Here is a 12,913-nt window from a genome sequence, read left to right on the forward strand (position 1 = left end):
AAAAATTTAGGCCTTCTTTCTCACTCTCCTTTGATACTTCAGCCAGTGGAAATACAGCTAAATATGGTTAAAAAAATATCACACAATTATCTCAGATGACCGAATCCAGCTATGAAACCTGTACACTGAATTTATACAATATTATCAACTAATCTCATGTGTAAGGTGCATTTAGGGTGCGAATGTTTCTGTACTTGGTGGCGTCATGGCAGCTTCGCATTGTCATGCTATGGCGGCCTCACCCACATTGAGATGGTACTCAACTGTAATGGAAAATGACCAAAACCAAGTCGAGTCAAGTCCAGCCAAGTAGTGCTAAAACTGTGTCATGGAAAAGGAGCATAAGTAAGTCTTTACAGGCTGTTACCCCAAAATCCATAGGTGTGATAGTGCTGCACTTAGATTTTTCACTGTGCCACAATGTAACAATTTTCCTCTCTGACACGTCAGGCTTTTACATGAAGCTGGACTACACTACTGGCTCCTAACATCATTCACCAGTGTTGAAGAAGTCTCCAATAGAAAGACTCAATAGAGGTTTGACTGATCTGTACAATCAGGTATATACATTTCATTAGTCGATAAAAGTTTTGGTTCATGAATTCAGTAGCAAAAAGATAATAGATAATGTTTTGTGACAGCAGAGGGAATGCTGTGACGCTAAGACTGGATAAAAAAAAAAATCTGATTAAATTGAGTAGATTAAATTGAATAACATTGTTTTGATGATGTATACATGTGTCATTTGCCCTGGGAACTGAAACTGAATCAAAATCAGGAGATTAATGCCAATATCAAACTCTATGTGGGAAACAGCATTTTTTCCCCCTCCTTTTTAGACAAACAGGCCTGACAGATGCATACATTTATAAAACCCAACTCACTGTTTTAGATTACAGATTTAATAACAGTAAAGGTTTGGCAACAATCTGCTCAACTTGTCCATTCATATCCATGTAATTGGTTGAAGCTCATGTTAATCACCATGTCACTGCAGATTCAATAATGACCTGTTACTGTAAAACTAAATATAGCCTTGCCTATGGAACCAGAACAGTTACAGTTGAACTTTGGCACTTCTGCTATTTTTTTTCCAGTGACAATCTTCTTATTTTCAGTCCATATCTGACATCTCTCCTTACTGTGCAGATTGCTTCTGAATATGTAGCAATCAGTTAGCTCCGCCGCTTAGAGTAGGAATATCTTCGTTGGGTGTCATGTACGCATAACAGATTAAGAGTATGCCCATAATGCTACATCAACTTTCCAACAGCCTAGTTTTAGGTCCAGGAGCTAAAATTTGTGTCCTTTATCAATCTTCATGTTCTGTCTCAGGTGTAAATAAGGTGCTCTACCTCCACTAATGGACTCTGACTGTTTAGAATATGGCTGCAGGTCAAATTCAACAGGTCAGGAGGTCAGTGGGTTAGCTAGAAGCAGAGTCACTGTCAGATGAGCTAACAGACAGAGGTGGTTACATTCACTCCATACACAACAAATATCCTCCTATCACAGCTCCAAACCAGTTAACCAGACTTCAAGCCTGTCTAACTGACATAAAGGCCTGGATGACCAGTAACTTTTTACTTTTAAACTCGGAGAAAACAGAAGTCATTATATTTGGGCCTAAAAATCTCAGAAATAACTTTTCTAAAATTATAGCTACTCTAGATGGCATAGCCCTGGCCTCCAGCACTACTGTAAAAAACCTTGGAGTTATTTTTGACCAGGACATGTCCTTTAACTCACACATAAAACAAATTTCTAGAACTGCATTCTTTCACCTGCGCAACATTTCCAAAATTAGGAACATCCTGTCTCAAAATGATGCAGAAAAACTAGTCCATGCATTTGTTTCCTCAAGGCTAGATTACTGTAACTCATTACTATCTGGATGTCCTAATATCTTAATAAAAAGCCTCCAATTAATCCAGAATGCCGCAGCCAGAGTCCTGACAGGAACTAGCAAGAGAGATCATATTTCTCCTATATTGGCTTCTCTTCATTGGCTCCCTGTAAAATATAGAATAGAATTTAAAATCCTTCTTCTCACATACAAATCCCTTCATAATCAAGCTCCTTCATACCTTAAAGACCTCATAGTACCATATTATCCCAATAGACCACTTCGCTCTCAGAGTGCAGGCCTACTTGTGGTTCCCAGAGTTCTCAAAAGCAGAATGGGAGGCAGAGCCTTTAGCTATCAAGCTCCTCTCCTGTGGAACCAGCTCTCAGCCTGGGTTCAGGAGGCAGACACTCTCTGTACTTTTAAGGCTAGACTTAAAACCTTCCTCTTTGACAAAGCATATAGTTAGGGCTGGCTTCAGGCAACCCTGAACCATCCCTTAGTTAGTTATGCTGCTATAGGCCTAGACTGCCCGAGGACCATCGGTGCACTGAGCCCCCCCCCCCTTCTCTCCCACCTCATGTATATTCCACAATTGAATGTTACTAACCTTGTGCTCTCTCTCTCCCCTAGTTTGTGCTCTCTCCCTCCCTCTCTCTCTCTCTCTCTCTGTACCTTCTGCAGGTGTCCCTGGTCCTGGAGCTGTTTATCGCTGATGTGCAGTTACTGGCCCCACCAACTTGCAGTGTCTATTTGTTGTTTATTGTTGCTGTTCTGTTCTCTCTGCTCTATCCACTCACCCCAACCGGTCGAGGCAGATGGCCGCCCAAACTGAGCCCGGTTCTGCTGGAGGTTTTTTTCTTCCGTTAAAGGGAGTTTTTTCCTCTCCACTGTCGCCAAGTGCTTGCTCATAAGGGAATTGTTGGGTTTTTAGTTTTAGTTTTTGTAAAGTGCCTTGAGATGATTTGTATTGTGATTTGGCGCTATACAAATAAAATTGAATTGAATTGAATCAAACATTGACAGTTCAGTCAAACAGAAAAATGATTCAGACCAGGATAAAGCATGTTAGTAAAATCACCTCCCTGTGTTTTAACTTTACACTTCAAGCACTAGAGAAAATCTTGAGGCTGGCAGATGTAGTAGCAAGTTAAATCCTGCTATAGTGAAATGCCACAGGGATCAACTGTATTAACACAGCACAGCCTGTGTCAAGCCAGCCAAAGGCAGTGCAGCAACAATCATTGACTTAAGAGAACTACAAAATGAGAAATTTCCAACTCCACCTTGTATTGACATCCTATTATATTAGACACTCATGTTAATCACACAAGGAATGCAACCACAAGGGGGAACAATCCAGTGTGGCTATCTTGTGTGTTCAGGAGACCAGGTGGAAAGTTGAAGGTGTGATGTTGAATGTTGTCAGTGGTTATGCCCCACAGGTAGGCTGTAAGTTAGAAGAGAAGGAGAAATTTTGGAGGGAGATGGATGAGGTGATCCAGGGTATCCCTATTGGTGAGATACAGTGGTGATTGGGGCAGACTTCAACGGACATCCTCATCACCTCTGAGGAAGTGATGGGTAAGTTTGGTATGCAGGACAGGAATGCAGAAGGACAGATGGTCTCAAACTTTGCAAAAAGGATGGAAATGGCTGTAGTGAACACATTTTTCCAAAAAAGGGAGGAGCATAGGGTGACATATAGGAGTGGAGGCAGGAGCACACAAGTTGATTACATCTTGTGGAGACGTTTCAACCTGAAAGAGATTAGTGAATGCAAATTAGTGGCTGGGGAGAGTGTAGCCAGACAGCATAGGATGGTGGTGTGTAGGATGACTCTGGTGTTGAGGAAGATGAAGAGGACAAGGGTAGAGCAGAGGACCAAGTGGTGGAAGTTGAAAACGGAAGAGTGTTGTGTGGCTTTCAGGGAGTAGCTGAAACAGGCTCAGAGGTCAGGAGGCTCTTCCAGATGACTGGACAGCTACAGCTAAAGTGATCAGGGAGACAGGTAGGAGGGTACTTGGTGTGTCATCTGGAAAGAGGAAAGCAGATAAGGAGACTTGGTGGTGGAATGAGGAAGTTCAGGAGAGAAAAAGGTTAGCTAAGAAGAAGTGGGACGCTGAGAGGACAGAAGAGAACAGACAGAAGCACAGGGAGATGCAGCGTGAGGTGAAGGTAGAGATGGCAAGGGCCAAACAAAGGGCGTATGAGAATTTGTATGATAGGTTGGACACTAAGGGGGGAGAGGTGGATTTGTACAGTTTGGCGAGGCAGAGAGACAGCGATGGGAAGGATGTGCAGCAGGTTAGGGTGATTAAGGACAGGGATGGAAATGTGTTGACAGGTGCCACAAGTGTGATGGAAAGATCAAAACAATATGAATGAGAAAAATGTTAGAGAGCACAGCATAGAAGAGGTGACTGTTGTGGAGCAGGAAGTAGCAAAGATCACTAAGGATGAAGTGAGGAAGGCGTTGAAGAGGATGAAGAGTAGAAAGGCAGTTGGTCCTGACGACATACCTATGGAAGTATGGAAGTGTTTAGGAGAGTTTTTGACTGGGCTACTTAAGATCTCGAGAGTGAGAGGATGTCTGAGGAATGGAGGAGAAGGGTACTGGTGCCCATCTATAAGAACAAGGGAGACGTGCAGTTGTGGAAACTACAGAGAAATAAAGCTGAGTCACACAATGAAGTTATGGGAAAGAGTAGTGGAGGCTAAGCTGAGGACAGAAGTGAGCAGTATGGTTTCATGCCAAGAAAGAGTACCACAGATGCAATATTTGCTTTGAGAATGCTGATGGAGAAGTACAGAGAAGGCCAGAAGGAGCTGCATTGTGTCTTTGTAGATTTGGAAAAAGCGTATGACAGGGTGCCAAGAGAGGAGCTGTGGTTTTGCATGAGGAAGTCTGGAGTAGCAGAGAAGTATGTTGGAGTGGTGCAGGACATGTATGAGAGCTGTATGACAGTGGTGAGGTGTGCTGTAGGGGTGACAGAGGAGTTCAAGGTAGATGTGGGAGTGCACCAAGGATCGGCTTTGAGCCCCTTCTTGTTTGCTGTGGTGATGGACAGGCTGACAGATGAGGTTAGACAGGAATCTCCGTGGACCATGATGTTTGCAGATGACATTGTCATCTGTAGTGAGAGCAGGTGGAGGAAAATCTAGAGAGGTGGAGGTTTGCTCTGGAAAGGAGAGGAATGAAGCTTAGCTTAGTAAAACAGAGTACATATGTGTAAATGAGAGGGACTCAAGTAGAATGGTGAGGTTACAGGGAGTAGAGGTGAAGAAGGTGGAGGATTTTAAGTACCTAGGGTCAACAGTCCAGAGCAACGGAGAGTGTGGAAAAGAAGTGAAGAGACATGTGGAAGCAGGTTGGAACGGGTGGAGGAAAGTGTCAGGTGTGATGTGTGACAAAAGAGTGTCAGCAAGAATGAAAGGAAAGGTGTACAAGACAGTGGTGAGACCAGCAATGTTGTCTGGTTTAGAGACAGTGGCACTGAGAAAAAGACAGGAGGCAGAGCTGGAGGCAGCAGAGCTGAAGATGTTGAGGTTCTCTCTGGGAGTGATGAGGATGGATAGGATCAGGAATGAGTACATCAGAGGGATAGCTCATGTTAGATGTTTTGGGAAAAAAAGCCAGGGATGCCAGATTGAGATGGTTTGGACATGTTCAGAGGAGGGATAATGAAGACATTGGTAAAAGGATGGTGAGGTTAGAGCTGCCGGGAAGGAGGCCTAGAGGAAGACCAAAGAAGAGATTCTTGGATGTAGTGAAGGAGGACATGAGGATAGTTGGTGTGGGTGATGAGGATACAGAGGATAGGGTTGAATGGAGGTGGTCGCTGTGGTGACCCCTGAAGGAAGCAGCCAAAAGGAAACGAAGATGTTAATCACACAAGGAATGAATTGCAATCAGAACACCATCTAATCATATTAGGTGTCTGGTTGACAGTGTGGGTAGATCTCAGGCACAAATGACATCTGAGAAGTCCATCATCTTTACCTATTAAATGTGATTACTTATATGCAATAATTAGAGGTCGACCGATATTTGCAGTTAGACAATAGCCAGTTAGACAATTGGCTATCGACAGGTGCTGGAGCATTTATGGCGATTTTGTTCAGGCATTTATACAGGCCACAACAAATGCTGCCATGTTATTAACTCCCCCTTGACCCAGGAATGAGAATATGCTGCCTTGTTCAACTGCACTGAAAACCCTTATTAAAGTTAGTCCGTTGGAGAGTTCATGTTGTAGGCCTATATTTGTCTTTTTTGAATATATTTTATTTTGAACATTTCCAATGTTCTGTTTAAATGAGAAGGCAGTGAAGTAATTTGAATTGAAACATTGCTTGAATGCATGTGCCTGTTTCAACAGTTAATTAATTAAACAAATGTCTATGTTAAATAGTTTTTCTTTCCTAAAATGAAGAAAATCAGCCATGCATATCAGCCCCAAATAATCGGCATTGTTTATCAGCCATCAGCTGAAATGGATTTTGAAAATTGGCATCGGCCATGGAAAAACCCATATTGGTTGACCTCTAGCAATAAATGATGCAAGCAGACTTGAGATAACACTTATAAAAGCCCTTGATCAGATGTTATTATCTAGATTACATAAGCATATTATAAACTGTCAACATTTTCCCAATTATAAAACTGTTGACAGGCAGTGCCATAATGTGGTGGTTAGCATTGTTACATCAGAACAAGAATGTTCATGTTCATGTTCATGTGCTTAAACTGTCCTTCTACTTAAGAATGTCTCTTACAACTCTGCTATTGCAAAGTTAAAAGTTAGGTGACTTTACTTACATGCTTCATCCTGGTCTGAATCATTTTTCTGTCTGACTGAACTGAACTGTCAATGTTTGGAACTGCGATAGGAGGATATTTGGTGCGTATGGAGTGAATGTCACCACCTCTCAGTCTGTTAGCTCGTCTGACAGCGACTAAACAGAAACAGGAGTCCAGTAGTGGAGGTAGAGCACCTTATTTACACGAGACAGAACATGAAGCATTGATAAAGAACACACATTTTAGCTCCTGGACCTAAAACTAGGCTGTTGGAAAGTTGATGTAGCATTATGGGCATACTCTTAATCTGTTATGCGTACATGACACCCTACCAATATTTCTACTCTGAGGGGTGGGGCTAACTGATTGCCAAATGACCCATTGCCTTTCTTTGTAGTTTTTGCATGTTCTTCCCATGTCTGCATGGGTTTTCTCCAGCTACGTACTCCAGCTTTCTCCCATAGTCAACAAACAAGTATGTTAGGTTGACTGGTGACTCTAAATTGTCTGTAAATGTGAATGTCTGTCTCGATGCATCAGTCCTGTGATAGACTAGTTTTTGGGCCAGAGTGTATTTCCTATTAAAAATAAAAAAGTGGCATCTCAGAAAAAGTGAACCAGGTAAATGTGACAAAGCTAGTACACTATTTGAACAGTATTCCATTTAACTGATTTACTTTACTTCACTGCATTATGAATTATCTGTAACATAGGTTTACATTCCCATAATACTCCTTTCTTTCATGGTCATTTTGGTGATCATTCAGAAAATATTTAATGTGCATCACAATGTTGGCCACAACCCATCAAGGCCCCTATAGCGAGCCCAAACTATTTCCCATTAGACAGTTAATGAACACTGCAGCAGGGTTGAGTTTGTCACTTGTATTTGGTGAAGATTAGTTAGTTATTTATGCAAAACAGCTGGCTAAATTGTTTTTTTTTTAATTTAAAGAGGCTATAAATAGTGTGTAATTATTCGACAGTTTTTAATGTTTTTTGTAAATATGAAAATTAATTAGAGGGGATACAAACTCTTAATATCAGCCACTGGTTGCTTGAACCGACAGATTATACTTTAAAGGCTGCATAAACTAAGAGTTTACACAACTACTGATAAAAGAGACAATGGGACAGGACATGGTGTCTCTCAGCTATACTACCCCATCCTTGACACTCCAGGCATCCATAGTTCACATCATTACAGCAGGGTGCAAGAAGGCAAAGAGAGCCTCATCAGACACTCTAGGTGCTGAAAAGACATTTGGGAGAGCAGCATTAAACTAATTAAACATACTAATCAAACCTCTTATTTATCTTTCATCATACCAATACCAGGGACACTGTGCCTCCTTGTAGCTTTTAGTGCAGTTCTGAACAGTAGTGTGACTATATGTCAAGCTCCATCTGGCCCTCCCACAAGCAGGGACAGGGGGCCTCGGGAGGATATTAGTGGGCTTCTGATGCATCACCACAAGTAGAGATGGGGATGGAAGGAAGACAAGGAGAGGATTTTTTCCTTTACTTAACACACTGATGGGGCACATGAGCAGAGAGCATCACCTCTTTGTTCACAGAAAAGGAACATAAAATCACCACATTACATAACATTGGCTGAAGCATTAAAGAGGTTTGGCACTATCATGTGTTTGACATGAATGATTCTATAATTCTAGCTCTAAAGGCATATTGATGGAAGGACAGAATTATTCTTTTATATTCAGGTCATCCATCTCTTTTTGTTGCCCAGTGGGACATATTAAAGAATGATCCTGTTCCACCAACATAGAGACCAGTGTGATACATGCAGTGTATCAATGAGAGGAGGCTGATGGATCAGTGATGCAGGAAATAAATCACACTGGCCTCTAGAGATACCACACTGTCTACCATTCTGAAAACAAACCTGAGAGCTCAGCTTAACTTGACACTTTCATTTAGCATAATCATGTCACCTCTGAAAAGGGATCAGCTGGTTTTATCTAAGTGTATGTACGTGTCAGTGGGTAGGGGAAAAAAATATCTAAAGAGAGAGAGTGCCTGCTGAGGAACTGTGGAGGCAGCTGTGAGTTTTTGTTGTGGACATATGCAACTGGAGTGGTGCAGTGTGCCAGGTGTTTAAGGGTGAATGAAGAGGAGGAAGCCCTATGACTAATCTCTGGGGAAGATAATGATCTTACATGCAGGCCAAACACTGTGCTGGTGAGGATTGGTAACATAAGCACTTGCTCATACTGTTCTGCCTACCAGCAAGCCGTAACAAAAAAAATCCTCAGTGAACACATAACCCATCAACACTTACTTCATAAATATCAACTTTCTTACCAATTAATGCCAAACAACATTACTGGAAGGACCTATATTACTAAATACAGTTGGTATATATGGTTTCAAATACAGTGAATCAACTTAACCTTGCTATTGTATTGAATACTAAAAAAAAACAACATTGTTTTCAGCCATTACATAATTATATGGTTGTTGCTGAATGCAATATTTTATGGATTAGACTTAACACTATTTTCCCCATTACGCTGTATTCCTGCTTTGGAAATTTCACTGCACAAACTATCCAGCAAACTGGGCTTTTTTCAACTTTTCAAAAGTGCAATTTTGCCAGAAAGACCAAGCAGTGTCAGGTTCTGCAGAATACCCGTTGACTGCCCATCACAATTCATTGGTACAAGGAACAACTTGGAGCAACAAGTCTTTGCGTCTATACAGATGTTATGCAAGGCAAGGTAAGTTTATTTGTATAGCAGAATTCATACACAGTAATTCAAAGTGCTTTACAGAAATAAAAGATGTTATGAAATAAAATAAAGTTATGCAAATGCATAACTTTGTGTGTGCCCATCAGCAATCTAACATAAGTCAAAATTATACCTGACATCAAGAGACAATTCAAATATCATATGAAAATTTGGGCAAATTATTTGAAAATCCTGTTGTGTGACCTGAAGGGTGCAAGTTTCTACCATCTTAACAGCCACACAAGAACTCTGCATCATAAAGTACACTTTAAAATTTAAATTCCTTCTATACATCAGGAAATATCAAATCGCTCCCTGCCAACTGTGAACCTGCCAGTTTTTAATTCTCAATACTAAATGTGCCTAATGGAACCTGTACAAACTAGCAGATACAGATATTTTATAAATTTGTAATTTCAGGAAAATTAATTATAGAGACCATATCAAAATAATTCTTTCATTATCTGAGAATACAAAAGATGGTCAATTCCATCCCATTTATTTTTGCTGAAAGCAGTTTTTGTGCAAGGACATCTTGAATTTTCTTTACCATCATGTTGATGTTTACTCAATTTCTGTTCTTCATATATCAACCCTGAGTGCCACTAACACCAATAAGACCAGCTCTGCTAGTATCACGCTGCAAATTCTATGTGCAGTGGTCAGCAGAAGTGGTTTCAGGCCTATAATAGCATCGTACTAACTAGTTCGCAAACAAACAAATACACAAGGCAAAGCAACCTTATCACAAGCAACTTCACATGCATTTTGTTATTATAATCCAAACACCACTTACTAGAACACCAAGCAGCACGTTGTAGAGATGTGTTTAATCAGCATGACCTAAATAGCTTAGACTCTTATGTGACCTTACACTGCGATAAGCCTGTCACACAGTTTCACTGCCGGTTTAACCATCGTCTGAAACCAAAAGTCTGAAAGCAGACTCAAAGAAGGCAGAAAGAAGTCCAGTCATCGTCACAGATGCCTAAAGACAAAACGTTGGTCACAAGCACTGAAAAGGGCATGCGAAAATCAACATCTACAGCTAATAAGTATAGCTATTACTCAAACCGCAGAAAAACACAACCTGCAGCCCGCAGTCTAGTCGCGTTTCGTTTCTCTCCACTTTAAGGTGTTAGCAGAAGAGTGATGTGAAAACATGTTATCGTATCATACAAACACTTGACATTACAGCCGGTGCTGTAAAAGCTAATATTAATTATCTAATTTTATTTTTACTCAGATGTTTCAAGTGGCTAAGTAGAAGGCTCACTGACACTTGTAAGTCAGTGTTTGCTAACTTTCTCGGCAGTTAAATTCTAGCTCCTAGCCGGTGTTTCGTAGTAATTAATGGCACGTTATTAAACGAGATATTTATTTGTAGTACATTAAATGTTTAGGTGCTGGCACAGTGGGAAACTATGGCACCGATTGATACCTAATTACACTCTGTATGTAGCTAGGTTAACTCTAAACCAACAAAACTTAAATCAAAGTTAGCCCGCACGGCTAACGCTATCCGTATGGAGTGATATGGCGGAGGCGATAATGAAATTAACCCGGCCCAGTGACAAAACCATCAGATGAGTCTTAGCTAGCACAGATGTCGCTAGAATTAGTTGAGTGCTGACCTCTCAGCAGCTAACAGCTAACTAGCATTGTGTTCACTTCCAGGACGTTACCATATGTCTAGACTCAACGTCAGAAAATGTGCCAATTTATTGTTGCTTCGTTTATTTGCAACTGCAAATGCAGTTTGGAAAAGTCTTCTGCCCACCAGGCTGCATTTATCTCGAGTAAAATTTCTTTCAACTTTAAGAGCAGATTCAGGCTGCTCGGCAGGCGCCCACCGTGAGGCATTTTGATGGACATAAATACTCAGGATATCAACACTAGTCAGTTTTCAAAGTTAATTTGTAAAAATCCACATTGATAGGTAGATTGTATTTACACCGAAGGTAGCAGCGGTGTGGATTAATAACAGCTAAGTAGAAATCAAGAAATACTGTTAAAGTTATTTGGACTTGCCCACTGGCTAAAACCTTCTAGCACTGCAGGGTGTTCAAATAGATTTGGTGTTTCATGCAGGAGTGGACGCACGTCCGGACGCTGGGAAAGAGCTAGCATCAGTTAGCGGCTAACCGAGGAGACAGCTAGCGGCTAGCTAACGTTAGCCACCTTGCTGTCGAGACGAACAATCACGTTGTGGGGGGTGTCTATAAAATATAAAACATCCCTTACCTCCCACTCGGTACATGTTAGCCGCCATTCTCTCGTTGCCTTTATCAAAAACAGTCCTAGGGCATTCCCCGCTTGGATAAAAAGGTCGATAGTGATCTGTTTTATTCCCTCATTTATCGTAGACACCCCCACCGTGAAACAAAGCCGGCTCCGGGCACAGCAAGCTGAGCTGTGGCGGGTAAAAGTTGAAAGTTTCCGTTAGTAATGCTCAGGAGGTTATCCTGAAAAAAGCGAGTCTTTGTTTTCGGTCCCAGCGACGACCTTCCTCTCCTCTTCCTCACTCACTCACTCATTCACACACAGCTAGTCTGTCTCTTACTCCACTCTTCCTCCCATCCTGCGCTCCCAGCTTCATCCTCCTCTTCTTCACCTCCGCTCGATTCAATACACACGCACACACAGAAACACACACTCGCTGGCCCCCTTCGTTCGTACGCAAATCGTCATCTTCGGAGATAGTCGACAATCTTCGTTATCTAGCAGTTCTCTTTTTACTGAATTAATGGTTTACAGTATGAAATCCAAACTTTCTCACACAGGCGTTTGAATGTGTACAACTTTATTTCATAGTTGACACACAAGATTTTCACCTAAGATGTAAATAGCAATACGGCTCTCCCATATTCATATCCACAGTAAGAAAAGTTATTGATAGGCATAGCAAGATATTATGAATTTAGTCACACATACAGTCAGCAAAAAAAACGCCTCCTTCAAAATAATACTGAAAGCAGCAACGAAACTTTGTTTGGATCTGTATGGTAAGAGTTATGTAATAAGTTATTGCTTTCCATATTGACTCGGGAAGTGCTTTGAGTAAATCAAAATAAATCCAAATTATAATTTGGATATAGTCAATATGATAAAATGTCAGTTATGCCCTTTTAAAATTATCAGATGCTGAGCCAAAATTTGCTATAAAGGTTTTGACTTGCTATCATATTTTAAATTTATAAATTAGACTTAATCCCAGTCAACATCATGACCCCATATCTCATATTAAAATGCGACCATTGAACTTTATGTAATAAATATTAAGATGTAATACATTATAACAATATAAAATATAATGTAATAATGCATATTGTAATAAATATAAAATTGCATGTTTACTTCAGTACATGCAGGATAATATGAGATTTTATTTCTTGACATCACTGGGTTATGTGTTGTAAAAAGCATAGGGGCAATATTCAAACTACAGCTTTTATAGTTAGTACTATTTTGTTGAGCATATTTTTTGTGTTTTTTTTTTCTTCTAATTTC

The 12,913-nt window shown here is 40.7% G+C and overlaps 1 protein-coding gene across 2 annotated transcripts in view; it reads right to left on the minus strand.

Moving 5' to 3' along the window:
• The window catches only part of mta2 (metastasis associated 1 family, member 2), a 46,674-nt gene extending 34,590 nt beyond the window's left edge, over positions 1-12,084 (minus strand). The window contains exon 1 of one of the 2 annotated variants that reach the window (XM_026331090.2): positions 11,648-12,084. In XM_026331090.2, the coding sequence (XP_026186875.1) occupies positions 11,648-11,675 (28 nt within the window). In that variant the 5' untranslated portion in view covers positions 11,676-12,084. The remainder of the gene's footprint in view (positions 1-11,647) is intronic. The other variant, XM_026331082.2, reaches the window with a different exon arrangement.
• Between the last annotated feature and the right edge of the window lie 829 nt (positions 12,085-12,913).

The sequence above is a fragment of the Mastacembelus armatus genome, chromosome 18 (genome assembly GCF_900324485.2).
Source record: "Mastacembelus armatus chromosome 18, fMasArm1.2, whole genome shotgun sequence".
NCBI lineage: Eukaryota > Metazoa > Chordata > Actinopteri > Synbranchiformes > Mastacembelidae > Mastacembelus > Mastacembelus armatus.